The sequence below is a fragment of the Chelonia mydas genome, chromosome 4, assembly GCF_015237465.2.
Source record: "Chelonia mydas isolate rCheMyd1 chromosome 4, rCheMyd1.pri.v2, whole genome shotgun sequence".
In the NCBI taxonomy this organism is placed as follows: Eukaryota; Metazoa; Chordata; order Testudines; family Cheloniidae; genus Chelonia; species Chelonia mydas.
The window spans coordinates 118,937,054-118,964,279 of record NC_057852.1 but is presented as its reverse complement, the minus strand read 5'-3'; the positions used below and the strand labels follow the sequence as shown (position 1 = coordinate 118,964,279).

The window sequence follows — 27,226 nt, the reverse complement described above, 5'->3', positions numbered from 1 at the left end:
TGTGTTTACATTAGTATTCAACCTTAACTGAAAACAATACAATACAGTATTTGGCTGTATGCATTGCAACGTTTATAATGCAGCAACCTGTAACATTTTAAAGCTGCAAGATCTATTCAACTGTGAAACAGTTTCTTGGAGGCATGTTGGAGCCACATTGTTTGAGTCATTCAAAAGTGGACAAAAAAGTCTGGGTGAATACCCTGCAGTGACAGTCTTTTGTCAGCAGGAGATTCGTGTAGATGATCTAAAAGGACTTTCCACATGCAATTTCTGTGATATAAATGCACCTGCCAATAACATTCAAAATGCCTATAAATGGGGAAAACGTCTCATTGAGATACAGAAAGAAATCAAAAATAACTGAGGAGTAATGGGAGCTATGCATGCATCCGGAGGAGAGAATCCATCCCTCAAAGAATAGAACCTATCCTTACCTACTCTATACACAGTGCAAACTTCTGTATTTGATCTCTGCTTCAATAAATGCACCACATCCTCTTCCACAACATTTCTTTCTTTTGCGAAAAAAGATTTCTCTTCCTTATCAAGAAAATCCAGATTTTGTTGTCTACAAAAGGGAATAGTAAGTTTGAATAACAGCTATCATATTTCTTATATCTTATTCCTTTGCATTATTAGTATATTTGGCTTATGCAGCACACGAACATAACATGCACTTTGTCCCCCTTTATTAGCTTGCCCACTAGAGGATATCAGCCTACTACTGCTGCCAACTAAATGACTAACCCTTTTAGTTCAAGTGTCATAGGTCTCAGCTGCAGAGCTGAAGATCCAAAGTTTAAACCCTGCTAACAAACCACACACGGGTTTATTATACTTTGTGCTTGTTACAGGAAATGGTGAAAATCTTTGCATTACCATAGAATCAATTGTGGTGTGTTCAAAATTGATAATGGTAACTGTGCATGCAAATGTGTATTGATAATGCCAATTGTGCATGCTGGTAATCCTTTTTCAAGCACATCAAAGGAAGTTTTATCAATATTCGTGTATCATGGTAGCATTTTATTACAATAGTCATTCACTGTGCTAAGATTGCATGTATCACAATATTCCTTTTCCAATAATCTTTAGGGCCAAATTTCAAATGGGCCTCAAAAATTGCACCTGCAAGTTTTATAAGCATACTGTTTCCATGTGCAAACCCTCCATATGTTTGAATCAATGAGCTCCACTCAGTTCAGGATGATACAGCCTGCAGTGCCCACAGACTGCATGCACCTCAGAATAGAAGTGTTTGCAATCTATCCTAGGAAAGTTAGGAGTTACCCTCAGGCCACTGGCAGGTTACCAGTGTGATCCTTGGTTGAGGCTTGGGTGCCTCTGTCTAACATGGATCACTGGAGGTCACGGAGTGTGGAGACTATTGAAATGGAAAGACCCAAGGCAAGAAAAAAATAGACTGAACCAAGTGGGTACGATGTGCCTTCTGAGACAACAGGAACTGCTCACATTTGGATCTGGGTTACTAATGGAGGAGAAGCAGCTTATGCTACAGTTTTCTTTGTTCCATGTCACATAATGGAAACTCTCTCCATAAAGAGATGTAAGAGTTTTACAAACAAAAGGTATATTAAAAGACTTTAAAAAAAATTTTGACTGTGCCCCTTTAAATTCATTGGTTAAAATATAATGCATAGTACTTACTTAGTTCCAGAGGTGTCAGGTTTAACGTGGCTGGTCTTTACAAAACCAATTTGTCCCGTCAACATATGTCTTCCAACAAACCACTCCAGACATTCTATGAAGTAGCCAATGATTTCAATTTTGTCTCCGCTCTGGAAGCTAATCTCTTCAGGCACAGCACTTGCATAACTAATCACTGCTTCAGAAGATCCCGTAGCTGCATAATTAAGGTTTTGGAGATACATTAATTTGAAAATATGACTACATAAGCATTTAACATCATGGTGACTCAGCATAACGAGGGAGAATATTATGGCCAAAGACACTGTTGTGAATTGCACTCATGGTGAGGAGAGATTTATTACTTTTTGATGCTTTGAAGCAAGCAATTGCTTTCTAGAGCACTACAGTATTGTATAAAGGCATCAAATCTATCTCACAGTCCTTCAAGCCATATAAAACAGTATTTAAAATGTATTCAAAATTCCACTTGCTTTAAAGATGAACATAATGGTCATTTACCTACTTTTGTAACAGACTAGAAAAAAAAAGAAGAAGAGGTGAATAGATTTTGCAATACCCACTTGTGAGTTTGATAGAAAGAAAATCCCCATAAGTAAACCCTGTGGAAGCAGGAGCTGGTATGGTCCAAACAAGAATGGAGATGGGACTGCAATCTGCAATCTAAATATCCCCACATCGGCAATGCCCACTGTTAAAGGGATGCATCTAACATCATAAATGTGTGTTACTTAGAGTTAAATGCACCACAGCTGCATTTGGTGTTTTGGATTGCTGTTTTCTTAGGGAAAATTTGGTTAAAGCGCCCCATCACCTTTATTCCTGCTTGGGCTGGAACAGTGATTGGTTCTTCTGGACACTGCCCTGACCAAAACATGTCTGATGCTAATTGGCTCTGGTGGTAACCAATAGATCAAAAAATTGATTTTTTTTTAAAAAAGCTAGAAAGATGTTAAAAAATTCAATCCCCTCTTTCCTCCATTTTTTGAAAAGCTCGTGAGCTGATTGACATTTTTTTAAGATTTCAAATTTCAAAAACAAACATTAAAATTAAGTCTTTTCTGCTTTCTTCCAATCAATCCAGTAATTACAAGTGAGCGCTCTTATTATTCTCAGATATTACCTACAACAAAAATCCCGCTAGTATTGGTTTCTAGTTTCTTGCTAAAGCTACAAGAACAAATCTGCACAGACACACCCCTAGAACCCCGACCAGGGGTATTCTATCTGCTACCCAAGATCCATAAACCTGGAAATCCTGGACGCCCCATCATCTCAGGCATTGGCACTCTGACAGCAGGATTGTCTGGCTATGTAGACTCTCTCATCAGGCCCTACGCTACCAGCACAAATAGCTATCTTCGAGACACCACTGACTTCCTAAGGAAACTACAATCCATCGGTGGTCTTCCAGAAAACACCATCCTGGACACTATGGATGTAGAAGCCCTCTACACCAACATTCCACACAAAGATGGACTGCAAGCCGTCAAGAACAGTATCCCCGATGTCACGGCAAACCTGGTGACTGAACTTTGTCACTTTGTCCTCACGCACAACTATTTCACTTTTGGGGACAATGTATACCTTCAAATCAGTGGCACTGCTATGGGTACCCACATGGCCCCACAGCATGCCAACATTTTTATGGCTGACTTAGAACAACGCTTCCTCAGCTCTCGTCCCCTAATGCCCCTACTCTACTTGTGCTACACTGATGACATCTTCATCATCTGGACCCATGGAAAAGAAGCCCTTGAGGAATTCCACCATGATTTCAACAATTTCCATCCCACCATCAACCTCAGCCTGGACCAGTCCACACAGGAGATCCACTTCCTGGACACTACAGTGCTAATAAGCGATGGTCACATAACCACCCTATACCAGAAACCTACTGACCGTCATACTTACCTACATGCCTCCAGCTTTCATCCAGACCACACCACATGATCCACTGTCTACAGCCAAGCTCTATGATACAACCGCATTTGTTCCAACCCCTCAGACAGAGACAAACCCCTACAAGATCTCTATCAAGTGTTCTGACAATGACAGTACCCACCTGCTGAAGTGAAGAAACAGATTAACAAAGCCAGAAGAGTACCCAGAAGTCACATACTACAGGACAGGCCTAACAAAGGACGTAACAGAACGCCACTAGCCATCACCTTCAGCCCCCAACTAAAACCTCTCCAGCACATCAAGGATCTACAACCTATCCTGAAGGACGACCCATCACTCTCACAGATCTTGGGAGACAGGCCAGTCATTGCTTACAGACAGCCCCCCAACCTGAAGCAAATACTCACCAGCAACCACACACCACATAACAAAAACACTAACCCAGGAACCTATCCTTGTAGCAAAGACCATTGCCAACTCTATCCACATATCTATTCAGGGGACACCATCATAGGGCCTAATCACATCAGCCACACTATCAGAGGCTTGTTCACCTGCACATCTACCAACATGTGCCAGCAATGTCCCTCTGCCATGTATATTGGCCAAACCGGACAGCCTCTACACAAAAGAATAAATGGACACAAATCAGACGTCAAGAATTATAACATTCAAAAACCAGTTGGAGAACACTTCAACCTCCCTGGACGCTCAATTACAGACCTAAAAGTCGCAATTATTCAACAAAAAAACTTCAAAAACAGACTCCAATGAAAAAAGGCAGAACTGGAATTAAACTGCAAACTGGACACCATTAAATTAGGCTTGAATAAAGACTGGGAGTGAATGAGTCATTACACTAACTAAAAACTATTTCCCCATGCTAATTTTCCCCCCTACTGTTACTCACACCTTCTTGTCAACTGTTTGAAATGGGCCATCCTAATTATCAACACACAAGTTTTTTTCTCCTGCTGATAATAGCCCACCTTAATCAATTGGTCTCGTTAGAGCTGGTATGGCAACCCCCATTTTTTCATCTTCTCTGTGTATATATATATATATATATATATATATATATATATATATATATATATATATATGTATCTTCCTACTGTATTTTCCACTACATGCATCTAATGAAGTGGGCTTTAGCCCACGAAAGCTTATGCTCAAATAAATAGGTTAGTCTCTAAGGTGCCACAAGTACTCCTCGTTCTTTCTGCTGATACAGACTAACACGGCTACCACTCTGAAACAGGTCTTTTGGGGATACTGATACTTTAGCTAAGGATAGCAGGATTTGTTCTACAGTAAATAAATGTGAATACATACACGGTGTACCTGTTAAATAGATCTATGACTTTATGTTAGTCTAGAAGTATAATGATTGGAATAAGTCAAAGAATGGAAAACAAAATAAACCATAGTCAGAAAATAACTGATCATCTGGTACATGGGCTGCTGTGGCTGTTTCAGACAAAAATATATGTGAACCAGTGTGTGTGTGTGTGTGTGTGTGTGTGTGTGTGTGTGTGTGTGTGTGTGTGTGTGTGAGAACATGTGTTCATTATATGTAAATGCTTTCAATTTCCAATTTTCCTTCTTTTCTTTACAAACTTTAAATGTCAGACCTATGGAATAGTTTATTAATGTATTTCTTTTGACTGGATTATATTACATATCTACTTGATATATGTGCCTTGAAGTATGAATGAATATTTATGAGCAAAACAATAAAATAAAATTGAAAAGTCAAGAAAATAGACCTTCAGAGTTTAGACACATGCTAGACATCATATTGCTAGACATTAATTAGACACATGGCTATTGCCTGTAAAGCACTTCTGGATGAAAGACACTCAGTAGATATGGTATGCTTAAATATAGTTGTAGGCAGAAATTTATGCCAGCCATCCTATATTACAGCACCATAATTGCTATGGCAATTTTGCTATTCTAGTACAGCTAAATGAGAAGGTGCGAACATTACCAAATCCTGTAAAATCTAGCTCTGGGAATTTATATAATGCCGTTTAAATATCTATAAAATTAGATGCAAAAGTTTAGATGGAGTTTCTTACCTATTTGCTTGCTGCATTTAGACTCCATTTTGCTAGCAAAATGAACAGGATCAGAGTATACTTTAAGAAACCATCTAGAGGAAGGAAAAAAGGACACTGGAATAAGTATCTGAAACACCTCCAGAAGGTTTTAATAGAGGCAGGGATATTCTAAACTCCTATTTCTTCAAACTTTTATTGATTTCAGTGCTTCTGCCTGTCCATTTTAAATACATATATGACATTTATCAGTGTGGTAACTGAGCACCATAGAATCTGAAGGAGACTGGAAATATAATGGAATGATATTCTGTCCATTTCTTGATTATGCAAACCATGTAATTGTTGAACACTCATTACAGGTACAGCTAGCTGGAAGAAGAAAGGGAACAGGGGGCAGGGGGGAATCACAACATTTTTCACTATTTTTTCCTAATTCTTGGTTGAAATTTTGTTTTGATGCATATTTGCTTGCCAGCTCCACCTCAAAAAGGTATTGATGACCACAGAATTAAATTATTCAATATGGCAAGTTAACAAAGCAGCAATAACTGACTAATTTAGTCATATAATAGAGCTGTGATAAGACATTCAACATGAAATTTAACACTTTATGCATTTCCCTGTTTTAAAGTTTGCAGAGCTTTAGTAAAAATGCTGTCAAGTATCAGGAGGTAGCCGTGTTAGTCTATATCCACAAAAACAACAAGGAGTATAAGCTTCCGTGGGTAAAACACCACTTCTTCAGATGCATGGGTGTTTTACCCATGAAAGCTTATGCCCAAATAAATCTGTTAGTCTTTAAGGTGCCACCGGACTCCTAGTAAAAATGCTGTGGTTCATGTAAAACTCTTTAGCCTTGAGGGGCAGGGACTGTTGTTTTGTTCTGTGTTTGTACAGAGCCTAGCACAATGCGGCCTAGTCCATGGCAAATTAGTAATAGTAATAATAATAAGCCCTTTTTTGTCAAAGGGAAAGATAGGCTCAATTATCTGTGAAAGTTTCAAGTATCTTTTACTAATACATTTCATATTGTGAGTATCAGCTGGGATGGGTTATATGAATGAAGTCAGATGGTATTTGGTTTGCTTTGCTGATTGGTTCAGCTAACCCATTCACTCAGGAGGGTCAGCAAAAGCCATTTTGATTTAATTGGACTTGTTTTTCTAGATAAAGCGGCTGTATTTTAAGCGTGCTCCTTCAGCCAGTCAGAAAAACAAAACACAGAATTTCTGCTTTTCTTCTAGGGGTCAGGTATATTTCCTGGGATCTCTTAGTAACCACTCACACTAACTTATGGGCCCTGCTTCAGACTCAGATTTCTATGGGCCAGCAGCACCACTAGAGTGGTTCTCTGCTGATCAGGGCTTAATTTGTAATGAAAGAGGTGCCAGGGCTCAAGCAATTTTTTTACATTCATAACTGATGCAGCAAGCCCAGAGGTGCCAGGGCCATAAATTGCCAAATCTAGAGGTGCTGCAGCTCAGCATTGGCACAAATTAAGCACCAAGGCGGATCCCACTCACCTGGATTTAGGGATTAGTGACCCTGGGCTGATCCCAAAGGAGACTGCAAAAAGGAGCCTGACTGCCACCTGCCAAAGAAGCTGGAGTGATGTAAGAGGCCAGCAATCCTTCCCCACTAAGATGATATAAGTAAAAACTATTTTTTCCATGTTTTGGATTTTGAAAGTGAAAATCTTTGACACCACTATAGAGCTTTTCAAAACCTAGGTCATTTCCGTTGCATTCTTAAACATCCACCAGAGTCAGGAAGAAGGGACATTGGTTTAATATCTAATACAAAAGATAGTAAACCATCTCCCTTAATACTGCACTATGGCATCAGCACTTATTTATCTGACTTGGTGTGGAACTTAAGAAGGAAATGAGTGAGAGATCTGTAGACCTCCTGAATAAAGGAGGGAGCCCTCCAAAGCCAGCTACAAAATGCTGTCAGTTTAAAGTTGTCTGTATATAAATACACATTCTTATACATATGAAATAGGAAATTGAAGTCAGGTGCCTACTGATGAAAAGGGATCAAAGTCTCTGCAGCAGCTTTAGACACTGAGGTCAGATCTTCACCCAGTGATCCACCAGAGATGTCTTCAGTAACTCTTCTGTTCTCTTGATAAACTTTCACTGCCATGTCTGCAGCCGTTGTCTCTCTTATGAGGTTGTCAGGACATAATACAAAGAAAGTTCCTTAAAAAGAAATAAAATATATTTCATATTTTACAGAGATTGAATTGTTTTAATGTCACATGTGGCTTTTAAACACAAGCGTCTAGAATGATCATTTTAATTGATATTAATTCAGAAGACTATTTTTAATCACAATTTTAACACATATTTTTAAATTCTAAACTTTTATTAGCCAGAGTGAATTTAATGCAAACTAAAATGACATTTATAGTGCAAAATGTGGAGCAGAGTCAACAACTACTAGCAACTGTAGAAGTCTTTTAAATTGTAACATTAGAAGGTATCAAAGGACTTAAGACACACTCGGTGATATAGTGCCCCAGGGCCTGATTTTGCAGTCCTTGCTAACTCATTGGTGTCAATGAAAGTACTCGTGTGAATAAGGGTTGCAGAATCTGGGTCACTGTATATTTTTAAAGTCTGGAAGTTTTTAACGTTCCTAGGTAGATTTGTTTACTGGGCTTGTAGAAGAAAAACATTTTAAAAAATGATCTGCAGCTATTTATGCTATTTACTGCCAATACTTCTAAAAAGATTCAAGATTCTTCTAACTTTGTACAATACTATGGTTTTTGTTCCAACTCTCTTTCTGTCTACATTCTGACGCAGTTAGTGTCTGATTCAAACCCAGTGAAATCAGTGGAAAGGCTTCCATTGATTTCACTGGAGATAGATTAAACCCCAATTTTTCACTCTTACATTTTCAAAAACAAAATCTTTAAGGGGCAGTGGGGACTATACTTGTTTCTATATAGTTATCCTTTTACAAATACAATCTTCCTTACCTTCCTGTATTAAGAGACCTCTGTACATCAAATTTAGAGACTCTTCATTTATATAGACTTCAATTCCAGCTTCTTCTTGTTTATCCTCATTCTCTTCTTGGGAACAGAGCCAGAAAGACTGATCTAGCAACAAATTCTCCATGCAGTGATTTATAAAACCTAGTAAAAAATTAAGGTGGCCTCTTTAATTAAATTAACACAGAGACTTCTCCAAAAGGCAATAAATGGTGGTTACCAGTCAGACAATCCAAATTATTGCTTAAAATACAATGTCCAACTGCTGTTGGATTGCAGTATTGGCAAAATGCACATGCACAACTCTCATTGACATCGAGAGCAATCTATGACAGACTCAAGGATATACACATAAGAGACATGAAGGGATCGATGCTGATTTATTCATCGGAGTATCTGGCCCAGTAGGAGTAGCAATGAATTTTAAGATTTTCATTTATTTCTACTGCCAACAAATAGCAATTTGCAAATAGCAGCAAATATGTAAGGGATGCATTTAAGAAAAGGCCATGAAGCCCAAATATTGATGGGGGAAATGTCAGAGTTCTAATCAAGGAGTATTTTGCATAATCAGCTGCTCAGTGCCTCATGATACGTGCTGTTCACAAAGGTCTTGCCAGCCCATTAGCCAGCAGTGCCTACTCCTCTTGTCTTTCTTCATCTTACTAGACTTTTACTACCACTGCAACAAGTCCTGTCATCAGTTCCCTACTTCCCATTTTTCATCCCTAACTGTGTGGAATTCAAGACTCAAGAGCAAAAACATTGGCATCAGGATCATGAATAAACTGAGCAAAATTATATGTCTACAAATTAAGTTCTCTAGATGGAAAACATCATGGGATTTTCCATCTCTGACATATTTCCCTGCAGGATTCTCTCACCACTTACTTAGTCCCAAACTGTCAAAATTGTCCTCCAATAGTGGATGCTCAACTTCAGATACCTCAGAGGTGCTGAGCTCCCAAAACTCCAGTTAAAGTCAATGGAAGCAACCTGTGTTCAGCAACTCTCAGAATCAGGCCTAAGGCTCATATTTTCAAGGGTCAAAATTTGAGATTGCTAGAGCCTGATTCCAGAGGTGCCGAACACCTTTCAGCCGGATTTGGTGGTGGTCAACATCTCTTAAAAGTCTGGTTCTAAATTACTGAAGTTGAGCACCCAAAAATGTAGGCAATGAAAAAACATGGACATGTTTGAAAAATTGCCCTTAATTTCCCATATAAAACTCTCCATGGTGTTGTCAGAGATTAATCTGGCAGACACAAATAGCTAATCATTTCTGTATTCTGAATCTTGTATGCCTTACATCTTAAAACTCTCACTCAGTGCAATAGGACATAGAGATGATACCATTTTACAGAGTTTAGAACATGCAAGGCCTATATTAGAATGTCTGCTTTGGAAGATAGCTGAATAATTATGCATGCATGTGAACTAGAATATCATCCCTAGAATCATACTATCTATGTGACAAGAATGAGTTTTATTTTTTCTTTAAGATGCCACTGTTAATAGGATAATTAATTCTCCTTGGGAAAGACAGTATTAGGAAGATGGAGGCTTGGTCCAGTGTTTAGGGTTCTAGTTTGGGCCATGGGATACCTGGGTTTAATTCCTGGTTCTGCCACAGATCTCTTGGGTAAGTCATTTCATTTATCTGTTCCTCATCTGCAAAGTGAGGATAATCGTACTTCCCTACCTCAAAGGGTGTTGTGAAGATATAAAAGACTGAGGTGCTCAGATGGGGGGCAGATAGATAGTATTGCTTTAAAACAATCAAAATTATACGTTAAGAACCAGTGCTTTTATCTTGCTAATCCCTTTCAACAATTGTTTCCAGCTAATCAAAAAGTTATGTCTACAATAAAAATACAACAAAAATATTGAACAGTCCTGCAGATGAAATTGCTTTACCAAGGGAATAGTAGGTTAAAAACTTCCATATTTCTTCAAATGTTTTAAATGTCACCACTATTAGGTCTTGGTCACTGTGAATAGACAACAATCTGGCAGACAGCTCCTAACAAAGCAAACAAACACATTATTTCATTATACTCTTACAGGTAATAATAGATTCATTAAGTTATATTAGTAATTAAATTCAAGAAAAATGTTTCTATAAACACACACACAAAATCTGAAAATTAAAAAGCTGAGGTTCTTCATAGTGTCAGTTATTCACCCACATTGCACATACAGAATAGATGAAAAAATACACACTCCACTAACAACAATGGCAAAACTTCCATTGGCTTCACTGGGGCCAGGATTTCACCCAATACCTTTAGCTACCTGTTTGGGTCATAAACATTCACCTAAATGTATACTGTGGACAGATTTCTCATCTCATTTATACTCTAAAGCTACATTGGCCACTATAAAATTCCATTACAGTAAAATTCAGAAAAAGAGTGTTTTCGTTTGCTGTTTTCTCGCAGAAAATTTAGCTAAGCTCCCTTTGCCGACAGAAATGAACAGTTACTACAATTTACACCAGTGCAACTGAAACTGGAATGTGATCCTGTGTGCGTGTGAGTGAGTGAGAGAGAGTGTGTGTGCGTGAGACAGAACATTTAAAAGCTTAACTAATAATATTACACCTGTGCCTTTTAGGGGAGTTAATGTTACTGTGAAAGCCCACAATAAAAGGTGCACTATGAATAAGACAAGGCATGAACAAGGCTGGGGTCTCTTTCTCATAAGCTGTGTTGGAGCAGTATGTAAACCATGTCTGCAGTTATAAAGATAAGAGCTACACAGCCTGGCAGGAGACCCCCTCATAAACTAATGGAGATACAGTATTCCAGCAATTTCTAGCCAGCAGTCTTATTATAGAGCATGATTACCTTTCAACTACGAGATGTTTTAAAACTGTGGGCTAGAGCCTCAGCAGAGGAAGTGACCTTTTATCACAGTGCATGCACAAGAATGAGAATTAAGGTTGAGTTTACTATGTTGCTTCCCAACTGTGGCACGCTCATCCTTAATGTTCTAATAAGGCAGGATTTTAATGGAACATGTGTCAGAATATGGAGGGCACAGTAAATCGCCTACTCTTCAAAGTAACCTATGGCTTTGTCTGGTCACAAATTTGCAGTAAGTTTTATGGAAAAAAAAAGTTTTTAAATGATATAATTAATTATGAAAGTGGTTTAGGTTGGACATTAGGAAAAATTGCCTAACTGTCAGGGTGCTTAAGCACTTAAACAAATTACCTAGGGAGGTTGTGGAATCTCCATCACTGGAGGTTTTTATGAACAGGTTAGACAAACACCTGTCAGGAATGGTCTAGTTATTACTTAGTCCTGCTTTGAGTGCAGGGGACTGGACTAGATGACCTATTGAGGACCCTTCCAGTCCTACATGTCTGTGATTCAAAGATTATTAATTCTGTAAAGAAACTGCCACATAAAGGTATGTTTAACACAACCTATGCCAGATAACATTTCACCCACTGTTCCTTAATAAAAGAGTACTGACCTCCTTTGAAAAGCGCTTTGAAGTCTTCCAATGAAAAGTGCTATATGAGAACTAAAAAAAAAAAGGAGTACTTGTGGCACCTTAGAGACTAACAAATTTATCTGAGCAGAAGCTTTCATGAGCTACAGCTCACTTCAACGGATGCATTAAGTGGAAAATACAGTGGGGAAATTTATATACATAGAGAACATGAAACAATGGGTGTTACCATACACACTGTAATGACAGTGATCACTTAAGGTGAGCTATTACCAGCAGGAGAGTGGCAGGGGGGAATTTAGGTCTGTAATCGAGTGACCAAAGAGATTACAGACCTAAAAGTTGCAATTCTTAAACAACAACAAAAACTTCAAAAACAGACTCCAACGAGAGACTGCTGAATTGGAATTAATTTGCAAACTGGATACAATTAATTTAGGTTTGAATAAAGACTGGGAATGGATGGGTCATTACACAAAGTAAAACTATTTCCCCATGTCTATTCCCACCCCCCTCCCACACCCCACTGTTCCTCAGACGTTCTTGTCAACTGCTGGAAATGGCCCACCTTGATTATCACTACAAAAGATTCCCCCCCCCCCCCCCCCCCGGCTCTCCTGCTGGTAATAGCTCACCTTAAGTGATCACTCTCATTACAGTGTGTATGGTAATACCCATTGTTTCATGTTCTCTATGTATGTAAATCTCCCCACTGTATTTTCCACTTCATGCATCCGATGAAGTGAGCTGTAGCTCACGGAAGCTTATGCTCAAATAAATTTGTTAGTCTCTAAGGTGCCACAAGTCCTCCTTTTCTTTTTGCGAATACAGACTAACATGGCTGCTACTCTGAAATATGAGAACTAGGTATTATTAGTAGTATTTTACTCATTTCAATATCTTGGGAAATATTGCATCAATTTACACACAATTTGTTATTTTTCATTTACATAACATAAATGGATTACAAAAAAATACTGCTGTCTCTTTAAAAAACTGAAGCATCATATTCCCAGATGGTCCCCCTCATCTGCACATAGATCTATGTATTCCAGTCTCTACACCTGATTAAATATTAATACAAGAACAGAATTACTGTCTTCTGCGACCAAAATCTATTAATAAATTGCCTCCAAAGGCTGAAATATCACAACCTCTAGGCATCCTGCATTACTCAATATCAAAACAAATTCACCATTTTATAAGTAAATTTGGCATTATAAATCTTGCTTTTCTGACAGTCCTTTTCCTAAATCTGTTCTTAAACACTAGCAGAGCCTTAAAATCCAGTCATTTGTGCACAGTCGTTTCCTGCCCCCAAGAACCATGCATCAAAACAGACAGCAAGAAAACAGGTTATAAAGTCTGTAGAAATAACAATAGCAGATTGGTAATAAGAGATCTTGCACAGGAAAGAGACAACATGTAGAAATGGATACTATTAACTCGATGCTAAGTAAGGAAGATTTCAGTGTTTGACTTGTTAGTGAGATAGACGGGGAATCCATATTAAAATGGATAATGCAAACATTAACCATGCAGAAGACAACCACAGAAGATCAAATAGTTATCATTCCACCAACATGAAATGATGATGATTCAAATCATTTTTGAAACTGATGCTATTGAGTAAAAATGTTTGGACCCAAATCAATAGCATCCCAATACTTGGGGGCAATCCTATCCAGGTTTGGTGAGGAGCAGTGGTGAGCTGGAGCCGGTTCGCACCAGTTCGTTGGAACCAGTTGTTAAATTTAGAAGCCCTTTTAGAACCGGTTGTTCCACGAGGGACAACCGGTTCTAAAAGGGCTTCTAAATTTAACAACCGGCCAAATGTGGCGTCCAAGGGGAAAATTTGGTGCACCCACTGGCAGCTCCTTGCCCCGCCTCCGGCCCCAGCTCACCTCTGCTCCGCCTCCAACTCCCCCCTGAATGCGCCTCCCCGCTCTGCTTCTCCACCCCCCACCCCAGGCTTCCCACAAATCAGCTGTTCGCACAGGAAGCCGAGGAGGGCTGAGAAGCAGGCAGCGGCTTTGCGCTCAGGCCCAGGGAGGCAGAGCGGAGGTGAGCTGGGCCGGGGGGGTGGGGGGGGGCGAGGAGAGCCTCCTGCGCCCCAGCCAGTAAGGCGGGGGGCGGGGGCGCGCCGGGGAACCGCTCCCCGCCCCAGCTCACCTCCGCCTCCCTGGGCCTGAGCGCAAAGCCGCCGCCTGCTTCTCAGCCTTCCCAGGCTTCCCACCGAACAGCTGATTCGCGGGAAGCCAGGGGGGCAGAGAAGCAGAGCAGGGCGGCGCATTCAGGGGCGAGGCGGAGCGGTGGTGAGCTGGGGCTGGGGAGCTGCTGGTGGGTGCTCTGCACCCACCAAATTTTCCCTGTGGGTGCTCCAGCCTCAGAGCACCCACAGAGTCAGTGCCTAAGGCGCCACTTTTGATGTGATCAGTGGGGGAAGCAGCCGCTCCGCCTGCTCCCCCCCAGCTACGCTCTCCCGCCCCTAGGAGGCAGAGGGACCTGCCAGATGCTTCCTGGGAGCCGCCCCAGGTAAGCACCACCGGGACTCCCCACCTTGCCCCCCAGCAGGTCCCTCTGGCTCTTAGGGGAGGGGTGAGCACCCACTACGGTGGCCCATGAGACCGTCCTGCCCGGTTCTGAGGGCAGTCAGGGGACAGGGGTGGGGGGTGGATGGGGCAAGGGTCCCGGGGGTGGGGGGGGATGTGAAGAAATGCGGGGGGTTGGATGGGGCAGGAGTCCCGGGGGGCGGGAGTGGGCAATGACCCCTTTGGGGGGTGAGGAGGGACCGGTTGTTAAGATTTTGGCAGCTTATCACTGTGAGGAGCTCATCCGTAATGCAAACCCGTATTACAGGAGAATAAAAAAAAAAAAATGAACCCATGCCACTGATATGTAATTTAAAACTACAAATAGTCAGCCCTGATAAATCCAATATTTATGCCTCTCTTCTTTACCCCTCCTCTTTTGCTTAGGAGCAAGCAATCTAGGCAACTTTGGTAACAGAGAATGGTTTCAAATGGGCATGAGAGTTAAGTATTACAAGCAGAGTGTCAGTTTAAGGCAAAATTAACAAAACTGCTTGGAAAAGTGTGATTTTTTTTTCCTTCCACTTTTCTACAAAAACACAAACAGCTAAAACTAGCTAGTTATGCTTTACATGCAATGCATTCAGCAGTTTTATTTAAAATGCCTTCTGCTTTGTTCTCCAGTATTTCTAGTTCCATTGCTATGGTAATAATTTTATTGTTTTGGGTTTTTTCTAAATCTAGAACATAATGTCTTATTCCTTTCTTTACAGACATCTGCTATACACTTAATGTAACGTATAGTAACAATCACACTAATAAATAATTGATCCTATTCTTGTCCATTTCAATGTCCCAAATACTGTGGCTTATTTCACTTCCTCCAGTTGGGTTCATTTGTTCTACCAGTTGGTATTTGAGCTAAGACAGGAAGGAGTGCATAACAAGTCTAGTCTTGATTTTCACTGAGAGTCAGAAGATACAAAGGTGTCCACATGATTGCGTGTATCGATTCTGTGATCATTTATAGTTTGTCCCTTTTCATGTTTCTTCTTTTTCTGTAGACAGATTCTGCTTTCATTAAGTCAAGAAACTACTACTTCATGCCTATAGAGTTGTTTTCTGCATCCAGGTCAGAGACAAAGATACAAAGGATCTTACTTCCAAACATTCTTAATTGAATATTTTCAGTACACACAGTTTTGTGATATGGATAGCATTTCAGGTCCCTGTTACATTTGTATAAATTGTACAGTACCTGCAATTTGGAACTTACAGACGTTATCTTATTAAATGAGTTGGTCTGGCACCTCTCACAATAGTTAGAATTTTTCTCTCTCTCTCTCTCTTTCTGTTTTTCTCCCACTTCTGTTGGCCAGTTTCACTGGTAGGATGTGTTCTAGGCACATCCTTTTATACCTTCATTATGTGCATTAAAAGTGTGTATGAGGAAACTCAAGAGCTGTACCAATTTTCCATTTCTATATCTTGAATTCCATTTGCTTTTCATTGGGATGTTAAACTCCGTACTTGGTTTAACTGGTATTTTCTATTATTATGGCGCTGTCTCCAGTGCATTACTCTAATCCGGTCCATTAATGAAGTGAAGTAGCCAGAATTTTAGAAGTGCTTACCGTGCAACACAGCCCATTTTTCTTAAATGGAGTTACTGAGTCCTGACTTCTTTTTAATACCTGGCCACTCTGAGTGCCTAAACAGGAGCTGAGCCCTTTTGAAAGTTTGGCCATTATTGTCTATATTAATATTCATTCATTTTACTATATTTTGGATTTGTATGTATCTGAATATTTGGTAAACCTGCATGTTTTCTCTCTCATTTTACTTCAAACAGATGTTGTAATAGTGTGATCTGTCTGATCCTTTGAGCACTGGAAGTAAATTTCTGATATAAATAAGACCAAGGTTATCCCAGAGTGCCACTGTCTCCATTATTATACCTTCTGTTCCTAAATACGTAACAGCTTCATGCCATATAACGAATGGGTAAAATTCATCTGGGTTCCTAGTGTCGGCGCAAAGCCCTACACATCACTTAAACCCTGCAGAGGTATCAGGCCAGGTTGCCTATGCAAACCATATGTGTAATAGGAATAGTTTCCTCATTGGTCCTGCATAAGCCAATATAGAGGGTCCTCTTGTGACAGCCTGTGGGCCCTGGAAGGGCGGGGGAGGGGACACATGTTGCTCCCACCTTCACATTTCCAAACTCAGGAGCACCCATTTTTGCTCCCCTGTGCCAGATGAGGTGAAGAAAAATCAGTCCTTTAGTTTACATTAAATGGAGCAGATTGAAGCCAATGTCATCTCCTGTAAGCAAGTATGGCCCAGAGACATGTAGAGATCCCATTTTGATCTGAGCAGTTTTGGTCACCTCCAAGTCAAAAATGACAGTGTCTGTGGACTGCATTTGACCACCTTCAATTTATACACACACATATACAAATGGGAGAACAGACCCTTGCATGTTTTAGAGGTTAGTTCAGTGATGCTGAAATGTTTTGGTAGACTCTGTTATTGATAACACCCCAAACTGTTCTGTAAATATACCAGAGCTGACTTACACTAAAAACTGCCATGACCTCCCTGCTGTCATTCTCCAAAAGACGGAGTCGTCCTCTCAGTTCTCCCTGCAGTCGGGGGTCAGGAAGTCCACTCTTTCGTTTTACCATGATTAGCTTCAGGGAGATATCTGAGAAGAATATTGGTTTATAGTCACACAAGTTCTTTGAATGGGAGAGCCAGTTCTGCCGCATTTCATTTATCAAGAAAAGGCTACTCTGCTGATCAAGAGAAATATAGAATAGAATACCACCACTAGCATGACATCCATGGGCATTTGCTAATTCTGAATCTACAAAAATACAAGGTTGTAATAAAAATAGTGAAACTCACCAGAATACAATGAATAATATTGTGCAGTTTAACCTATTCCCATTGCTCGGAGCAGCAATTTTAATAGGAATGACAATGAACTTTCACTTGAATGGGCCCCAAAGCACTTTACAAACCAATATGCTATAGAAACAATACACGGGGATCACTTCACCTACCACTCACATGCTGACATCTGTGGTGAGATGTGGCTGCTATTTAATAGCAGCTGGCAACATCACAAAAAAGTTTGAAAGAAATGAAAAATAACTTTTTCCAGCAGAAGCTGTGGGTGGGAGAAGGAAATTAGGGTAGATAGAATGTAGGTAGTTACCCTGCCTGAGTTAGAATTGAGCCAGGATACAAATTATTACTAGAACTGGTCATGTTTCCTCCGACCCCCGATTCCACCCCCATGGAAGACTTTGACTTTTTGTTGAAAAATCCACAACCAAAAATTTTTGGCTGAAACACAGACATTTTCAGTTTTCAGATGAAAAGTTTTCAACAAAATCTCAAAATTATCCATATAAAGCAAAAAAAAACCAAAAAAAACCAGTCCTACTTATTATTCCCACTCATAGAATCTTTGAGGCCAAAATGAGCAAGACCTTGATTTTACATGTCTTTAGAAGTAGGGCACCAATAAAACACAATGCCCTCTAACAACAGGCTGAGGAACTGTTTCATTCCTAATGCAGAGGGAAGAGAGCAACCTATTGAAAAATGTGTTCTTGCTAAGCCTTACCTAAGTGATTGTAATACCTTCCCCAAAACTGTATCTTCACACATTGTCCTAAACTGTCATGCACTGTTAGGAGTCACTTCTCCGAGGACCATTAACATTCTGACAGGCTCAGTTAATATTAAAGCTAATGTAACAACTTGTAAAATCTCTTTAAGGTTGAGTTGAAGGGTGTTATGGAAGGGCAAAGCATTATTAAGGAAATTGTTATTTAGCTGCGCATCAGTAAACTTAGTCAGTCATGAACATGATAAACTGTAAATGCTCTGAATACTATTGCTGAGATAAGTATTAATTTGTACCACTGACTCATTCACTTCCTTTGCAGCTATTAAACAGTACTTCAACCACAATAAATCCTAAAAACCATTATCAAATTTTCAACCAAATACACACACACGCCCCTAATAAATAAGCAATTTCTGTACTTAAATACTAGATTCTTTTTATGTTTTTTCTTCAAATTATTCCAAGAAATTAACCAATAATCCTGATAAATCACCCCCTTAATCAGCTAAAGAGTTAATATTGACTGATGTGAAACACTTCTCTCTGTAGAGGTTGAGCATGCTGCCCCCTTGGCCAATTTAGAACACACTTCAGGACTCATTAATATCAATTGGAGTTTATTTATGTTACTAGGCTCTGAGTCAGATCTTTAAGAAGTAAGGGCTCAATTCTGCAAGGCGCTGAGCACTCCAGCCTGATTCAGTGAAAGACTTAAGCAGTTGTTATTCATTAAGGTTATTCCCTTAAAATTAATTACTTATGTATTTTGCTGGATCAAGCTAGAGTGCTCAGCATATGTGAATCTCTCCATTAACTTCAATGGGCTTTGGATCAGGCTCTAATCAATCGGGACCAGTTGGAATTCACGGAGTTGCATTTGCTTACAGTATGTTCAAGTTGGTCTGTGTTCAAGTTCTGGACCAAATGTCTAACTCACCAGAGCACAGCACTGCCTTTAGGACACCAAACCATCTTGAGGTATCGTGCAAGTCATTTACCTATGCATATATGTAGTTACTCTATTTGCTTGAAAACAAAGAAAAATCAGCATGAACTACAGTGGTTGCCTCTGAAAATTTTATCCAATGGACTATTTTCCCCACAGGTGAGGGGGGGAAATCTAAACAAACAGAACAGAAACATGACATTTTCAAGTCATCGAGCAGAACATGAGCTGCTCAACTACCATAAGTACTAGGGCTCAACTCCCATAAATAATAGGACTGCAACCCTGCTGCACCTCCGTACCCAGAAAGTATTCCTACATCTTTGCTAACAGATACAGCACGGCCAAACCTAAGGGTTCACAAAACATAGAGAGGGCACTAAAGATCACGAGATTGACTTGAAAATCATGATATACAATAAATATTAAGTTCTTCTTATGGTGCCTTCTGGCTTGAGACCATTGAAGGTACAATCTGTAAACATTTTCAGGCTTTTATCCATGAAGACTTCGAATTTTGTTTTTTAAATAAAAGCTGAGATTCTCAACATATCACATGCCTCCAGGAGCTAAGGTTTAAAAAAAAAACATTAAACATTGTGAGACTTGTGATAAAATTGCAAGAGTTGGCAACCCTGGAAATATCACTTATCTAGTAGCTCAGCTGAAGAGCAAAGGTTAGTGGAAAAAAGCGAATACTCAAATGATGTGTAACAGAGAAAAAGGTCCTTCCTACCTGTTGGAAAACTCTCTGCTGGACTGGGTGGTATCCTTGAACTGGCCTTCAAGCAGTTATTCTGAGAAAAGTCTATAACAAATAAAATGGCTAGTAAGAGGCATTTTCATAATCAGACTGAGTTAACAAAGCATAAACATATTTTTAAAGTTCTGATCCTTTGCATTGAACAGTAAAGGAAAAAGGTTGTTTATGCACAAAGAAAGTCCCAAAGACTTCTTAAGGGAATTTAAGGGTTTTTTAAGTCACCCCGGTCCAGAAGGAGAGATGGCAGCTCAGTAAACTGAGTGGCCATGCTGTAAGGCACTGGCAAAATCTCCTCACGCTGCCTCTTTCACTTCTGGGCCTGCTCTGGAAGAAGAGATGGAGGCTCAGTAACCCTCTGCCATCTCTCTTTTCAGAGCAAGGAGCCAGTTTTAGTGGTTCCCCATGAGGGATGGGGAACCCCTCCCTCCAGAGTCCAAACCCAGCTCAACTGCCATCTTTCCTTCCACTCACATCAGGCACCTTCCACCCGAGCTGAGCCCACCACGCTGGGATCTACATCTCCAGGGACAGGAAACTCTAAAAATGGCAAGGGTTGTACCACAGAGCCCAACCCAGAGGAGCAACCTGCAACTGAGCTCTCCAGGGCCGGTGGACAGGAATTGCCCAGCGTGGTCTTCCCAGCAATGGAGCGGGGACTCTCCAGCTGTCCCACATGCCCCTGTCCAAGCCCCTTCCACTCCCCCTTCTCTGGCTGACCATGATTCTTTTAATCCTCTCCTTACCAGTCACAGAGCCACCTACTCTCCCCTGATCAACAATATCCTTCTGCCTTCAGTCGCAATATCGCCATGCCCTGAGCCCCAATATCTCCCCTTTCCTGCCTTCTGCTCTCAGCCCCAATATCATCCCTGTCCTGCCTCTAGCCCCCAATATCTCCCCTGCTCTCCCTCTGCTTAACCCCAGGCCCCTTGACGTACTCAGTGCTACCTCAGTCACCCCCATTCCTGCCCCCCATGGATCTCAGCTCCTCAGGTCTGTCTTCTGTCCAGTGTCACCAATTAAGTGATTCTATCATTAGATCTAGCAAAAGTCACCAGAATGTCACCAGATGCCATTAAAAGATTAGTTCGGTGACTTGTCACAGCAAAGCTTGAAAAAATCTGTAGCAGACCTAAAAAAAATAAAAATAAAAATAATCACCAGATCTAGTGACAAACTTGGCAACACTGTGGAGGCTGCAGTGTGAAGAGACGGCGCCCCTGCCTCCCAGTATGCATGCCTCTGCGAGTTCCAGCCCTTCTTTCCCCCCGCAGGACTTCAGCAGTGTAAACCGGCATATTCTGTGATTCTATTTCCACTCAGTGTTTTCAACACAGTCCCACGGCATTGCATGAATACACTTCATGTTGAGGGGAGCCAGTAATGTTTGCCTCCTTGCAGAGTAGGCTGAGGTGCGGTCCCAGACCCATTGCAGAGGCAGCAGCAGTTTAGCACTTGCTCAATGCCAACCACCGGTTTTAACTCACGCTCTGGAGCTAGACAAACTCACGTACCCGGCAGGTTGGGTGGAGGTGACAAAGGGAGAATGTCTGCCTCAGAAGCCTCCACAACTCCCACTGCAGCAGGATTCTCGGGAACTAGGTAGCCATGGGAACCCGCTGCAGCAGTCCAGGACACCCCAGGGGCTCATGTTATGAATTGTGACTCTGCACAAGGTAACGCTGACCACATGAGTATTATCTAGCACAGGGGTTCTCAACCTTTTTCTTTCTGAGGCCCTCCCAACACACTGTAAAAACCTCCACAGCCCACCTGTGCCCCAAACAACTGTTTTTCTGCATATCCGATAGATTAAAAGTCAGGGCCAGCATTAGGGGGTAGCAAGCAGGGCACTGCCTATGGCCCCACGCTACATTGCTCGGGCTTTGGCTTCAGCCCTGTGCAGCTCAGGCTTCGGCTTTCTGCCCTGAGCACCAGATAATCTAATGCTCGCCCTGCCCTCTGGTTTATTTTGGTGAACCCCCTGAAACCTGCTTGTGGCCCCCCAGAGGGCCTTAGGCCTCTGGCTGAAAACCACTGATCTAGCACAAGGAAACCTCATTAGGATGAGAAGGGGACGATATAAGACACTTGTCACCATTGTAAGTATTATAGATTATATAAGTGATACCCATGAGTAGATCTTTTCTGGCCTCTCTCAGTCCATTGAGATGGTTTCCATGAGTTTCAGAGGGATGGGATAACAATATATTTACATTTATCTTCCTCCTTCCAGGCATACCAGCCGGTGTTTGTGTGGGGTCCCATGGCTGCATCCTTATGGGATGGTTTGACATTGAGCAAATACTCAGTAAGTTTGTCCCTTCAATATCTACTTCTTATCTAGTCAACTAATTCAAATGTACAGTTTAAAAAAACCCTCCAATCTAATCTCTATCAGTCTTTGAATAACAAAGACTCCATGTAAAAGGACTAAAAGGCTTCATCCTTCTCTCTATATTGCTGACCTGGATGGAAGAGGGAAGAGAAAATAGATGCAAAACATTTAACATACCTTTCAGTTTGAGTTAAATCTGGCAATATGGCAGCTGCGGAAGAGGCCTAACTGGATTTAATGAGTATTATTATCATAACTATAATAATTTCCCATCCAGACTGTCAGCTCTGATTCTGTGCTTAGTCACAAGCCCAAAACAAGCCACTTTTTGGAACTACAATGACATGCTACTGCTTTGAGCATGAATAGAAGTCTAGAGTGCCACTTAATTAGGAACGGTTTTTGATATGTGGACTTGTCACTATTGCTATTGATACAGCAACAGGGACTATCTTTTTCAAAAGTTTATTTATGACACACTAAGTGCTTCAATGGATAATAACCATTTTCACATATATCAGTTTCAGGGGGGAAAAAACCAACAAGTTTTTCTGTAACTTTATGCAAGTACCGGGGACCATGAGCAATCATTTGTGTGAATTAAATATAGATAGAAGTTCTGATTCTGATCTCATTTTCACTAGAGTAGCCGAGGAGTAAATCCACTCAGATTTACTGGAGTTACACCCATATCAAACCAATCTAAGTGATATCATAATCAAGCCCAGGGACCTAACGTTAAGGCTAAGGCATACCTAACTTTAAGCATGTGAGTAGTCCCACTGAAGTCAATGGCACTCTTTGCATGTTTAAAGATAGTCACATGCTTAGTTATCTAGCTAAACTGGAGATTCAGTTCTGCCCTTGGAGATTGCACCTGGCTCCTGGACTGCAATGGGAGTTGCATTTGCGCATCACAGGATACAATTTCTCCCTAAGCCATTTGAGATACAATTTGTAAAAAGTAGCAGTTCTTGATGATTGGGAGAAATAGTCTACAGAAACAGTACTCATAAAATTTAGGGGAGGATTTGAAAAAGTTTACTCAATCAGCTAAAACTGCTAGGGGAATTTCAGTAAGGAGAATATAATTATCGGAGTTGGTATTTGTTTCAGGACATTTGGATTAACAACCCTCCTCCTAAGAAATGTGGGGTCCATGGAATATTTAACGAACACAAATGATCAGTAATTCTAAAGACAGAGGCCCTAGATGCGCAGTGCCTTCTAAGACTATAGTTGGATATTAGTTCAATTCTGAGTCAGAGGGAAAAATGTCACTTACTGAATCTCCAACACCAACCCTAAAGCAACTAGGTGTTCATAGGAGTCCAAACCAATCAACCCTGCTTGTGAAGTCTGATGGATTTTTGCAAAAAGCGAGTCTTTCGCAAAGTACTTATATTCTACTATTCCCTTGGCCCTGGAATATTGATACAATGTAATCCTAAACCTTATTTTACCTCTGATTTAAGATATTCTGGAAAAAAAACCTGAAAAGGAACCATTAATATGGTCATTTAGCCCTTTTGGAAAGGAAAGATATAGTTGTTTGTATTGCTCAGTTTAACAGTTGTAGAAGTTCTTTAGGAGGGAAAAAAGTGTACAACTGAAAACACACCCGACAGTTCTCAGCTTTGTGCAGCACAAACGAGTGAAGAGCAAAAATGACCAGACGATATAACAATGAAGGACTTACCCATGGCCATTTGTCCTTGCAAAGAGACTTCCTCTTCCATGTTAATCGATGTGGAAATGGCAGTATTAGCTGCCACATGCGTACAATCAGACACACTCCTCCCCAGCTGCTGTTTATTTCCTTCCCAAGAGCTATGTTGTTTCCTTTCCAGATAGGGAGCAGAGCTGCAGAATCCTTCTTCCTCCATCAGGGTGTGGAGCCCAAAAACAGAAACATTGCATTCCACTGCTGCTGCTGGAGCTCCATTACTTGCAATTCCAACCAGTGCTATAGAATCTGCATCGTCCGAATTCTAAAGAGAATCAACATATTATATAAAAACTCACTATTAGGACTCTGCTTTTAATATGTATTCAACAACTTTCAGCACTGTGTGTGCAAGCAAAACATTTCAATCACATTCAGCTCAGTAGAGAAATCGTATACAAATTGAATTCTCCTTGATTGAATACTGAAAAAATAAAAAATAAAACATGTCAACCAACTAAGGATTCTTTGTAGCAAGAAAAACTATACTGTGCTCACCAGTTCAACAGTAAGTTGAATTCTGTGCTTCTTCCTTAAAACCTTCCATCATCAGATTTTTTTCTCCAACAAGATCTCACGCTCCCCCAATACTCTGATCTGGAGGTGTAAAGAAGCAGTGTTGTCACATGGACTAAGCAAGAGGCCGGGGATCAAGAACATGTGAATTCTAGTCCCAGCTCTGCCACTGATTCACTGTACTGTTTTTGTAATGGGAGCTATTAGAGTAGTCCCTTTCCCTTTGATATTAATAATAATAATCATCATGTTTATTACTACAGCGCCTTGGGACCAACCCAGATCAGGGCCCCTTTGTGATAGGCATTGTTCACAGAGAATAACAGATAATCCCTGCTCCAAAGAGCTAACAATTTCATAAACAGAAAAGAGACAGAGGGTAGGGGAAAGAGTTATAACACACAAGCAGAGCCACTGACGTGATGGCAGCAAATATCACGTTAGTTCCATGTTTGGGGGGGTTTGGGGAGAGGAGTTTGGAAGGGGTTTTTGGGGGAGTTAATTAAGAAGAGATTAAAGTGAAAGAGAAGCGAAGAGAGAGGGATGAAAAGGGACACAAGCAGTTGAGAAGAGGGAGGGGTTGAAGATATGAGGGCAGGGTGGAGTGAGGCTCAGGTGAAGATACTGTGAGGAAGGGGGCAGGAGAAGGTTGAAGCAAACAGCCAATCAACAGAGGGCAGAAAAAGTCCAGTTAAAAGTCTCCAGCAGCCCCTGCTTAGGCTGATTCTGCCGATGCTGTGTGGGCTTCAGTCTCTGGCTCGCGCCTTCCCGCAGTTTCTTTCCCAAATCCCGCATGGCAGGGGGGATGCTGCACAGTAGGAAATAACTTTCTGTAATCCAGATGAAGAACATATAATAGGGACCAGAAATTGAAGAGCAGCCTCTTTTCAGCACTTGTATGTCACACCTTTACTAAAGCCCCAGCACTTAACTTCTCTGGCTCAGTTTTCCAAACTTTAAAATGGGGAAAGTAATATTAATGTATCTACCTTATTAGTATGTTGTGAGGATTAATAACTGATGGTTTATAAGGGCTTTGAAAACAGTAACTGCTGTTACAACGGTTAGTTCTGATTGCTTCCTTCCTGCATGGCACTTTGAGCTTATTACACCCCAGGAAAAGGCTTTGGCAAATCTGGATTCATTAATGTCTGGATAAGCAGGGAGAGGGATAGGTATGACTAACAATGAAAGACAGAATGAAATTTACTTATGCCCATTGCCGATTGTTCACGCCCTGCTAGCTTTAACACACAGCCTCCCAGGAATAGCATTCATCCACATCACGGTGGCAATGCAGTGAAAAATGTCAGTAACATTTTGAAGAGGACAAGATTGGTGGTATAGGTACTGCATTCTTAAAGAACGCAAGAAAGGGGGCTGATTTTTGTGGATTCCGTTAATGATCCACCCTCAGTGCTGGAATCTTCAGGGTAGATGGGCTAAGTCAGAGGTGGATAATTAGTTATTAGCTCCCTGCAGCACCCTAGGAGAGGTATGTGGTGCAGGAAATTATGGGCTGAGTCTGGAAGCAAGAGTCAAGGAGGAATGATCTCTAAGAGTACCCGCGGCTGGCCCCTGCCAGCTGACTTGGGCTCACGCGGCTTGGACTGCAGGGCTGTTTCACAGTGCTACCCCTCTGCGGGCTCTAAATGGGAATATTGGGGGCCCCTCCTACACAACACATAAAAAAAAGCAAATTGAGGGCCCCTTTGAGCTATTGTTTAGTCCGCTTACGCCTAGTGCTGACTCTGCTGTTTTATTGCTGTGTAGACTTCTGGGCTTGGGCTGGAGCCTGGGCTTTAGGGCCTTGCAGGGTTGGAAGATCCCAGAGCTCGGACTCTAACCCAAGCCCGGAAGTCTGAACAGCAATGAAACAACACCACAGTCTGCGCCCCGCAAGCCCGAGATGGCTGGCACGGGCCAGCTGCATGTTTTTCTTTGCTGTATAAGACATACCCAGAGAAAAGGGATAGAGCTGAAAGGAAATTATCGGGAGCAAAAGCAGAGGCATGGCCTCACCCCTCCCTCTACAGAACCAGGCTTAAGTGAGCCATACTTTAGCTAATGCTTTTGATCATTGCTTGACTTTGGTTGCAGGAAGCCCTGCTGCATTTGTGTAAACTCCACTTAGGCATGTGGAATCCTTTCCTGCTTTGACAAGCCTTTCACAATAAAAGATTAAGTACAATTGTACCAGGTTTCAAACCTGTTGGTGTCATTTATGTCTCTAAACATGGTTAAAACTTGGTGAGTAACCATGGCAGTTGATAGTTTACTCTTGCCCTGAACTGGAGTGGTAAACAATCACCTTCACCACCCTGGTTGCTCTATGGACAAGCCCCCCTAACCATGCCTGCATAATCAGTCTAGTCATTTCTCTGTCCTCCCAGCTCCCTGTCTGAAAGGATATTCCATAGTGCATTGTCCTCCATGTTGCTTGTGCTCCTCTAAGTGCGTGCCTTCTGAATAGAGCTGGATGGGAAATGGTGTTCCTGTTTCAGGCAAATTTTCAAGATTTTGAAAAAAAAACCCATTCTGAACTGGGACAAAAAGTGAAAATCTTGAAAATTTTCACAAACTGACAATCTGACAAAGCATTCAGTTCAGGTCAATCCAACCCTTTTGTTTCCATAATTTCAAAATGTTTTG

General features: G+C 41.1%; 1 protein-coding gene across 6 annotated transcripts in view; it reads right to left on the bottom strand.

Moving 5' to 3' along the window:
- Nucleotides 1-27,226, bottom strand: part of SH3TC1 (SH3 domain and tetratricopeptide repeats 1) — a 59,809-nt gene that overhangs the window by 19,937 nt on the left and 12,646 nt on the right. For 4 of the 6 annotated variants that reach the window (XM_043544712.1, XM_043544713.1, XM_043544711.1 and 1 more), the window contains 10 exons: nt 24,557-24,655; nt 24,032-24,323; nt 19,968-20,039; nt 17,222-17,349; nt 10,564-10,669; nt 8,632-8,790; nt 7,669-7,846; nt 5,661-5,734; nt 1,672-1,867; nt 438-571 (listed from right to left, as the gene is read on the bottom strand). In XM_043544712.1, coding sequence (XP_043400647.1) covers nt 438-571; nt 1,672-1,867; nt 5,661-5,734; nt 7,669-7,846; nt 8,632-8,790; nt 10,564-10,669; nt 17,222-17,349; nt 19,968-20,039; nt 24,032-24,218 — 1,234 coding nt within the window. In that variant the 5' untranslated portion in view covers nt 24,219-24,323; nt 24,557-24,655. Of the gene's footprint in view, nt 1-437; nt 572-1,671; nt 1,868-5,660; nt 5,735-7,668; nt 7,847-8,631; nt 8,791-10,563; nt 10,670-17,221; nt 17,350-19,967; nt 20,040-21,049; nt 21,127-24,031; nt 24,324-24,556; nt 24,656-27,226 lie in introns of those variants that run through there. The other 2 variants (XM_043544715.1, XM_043544714.1) reach the window with 2 other exon arrangements.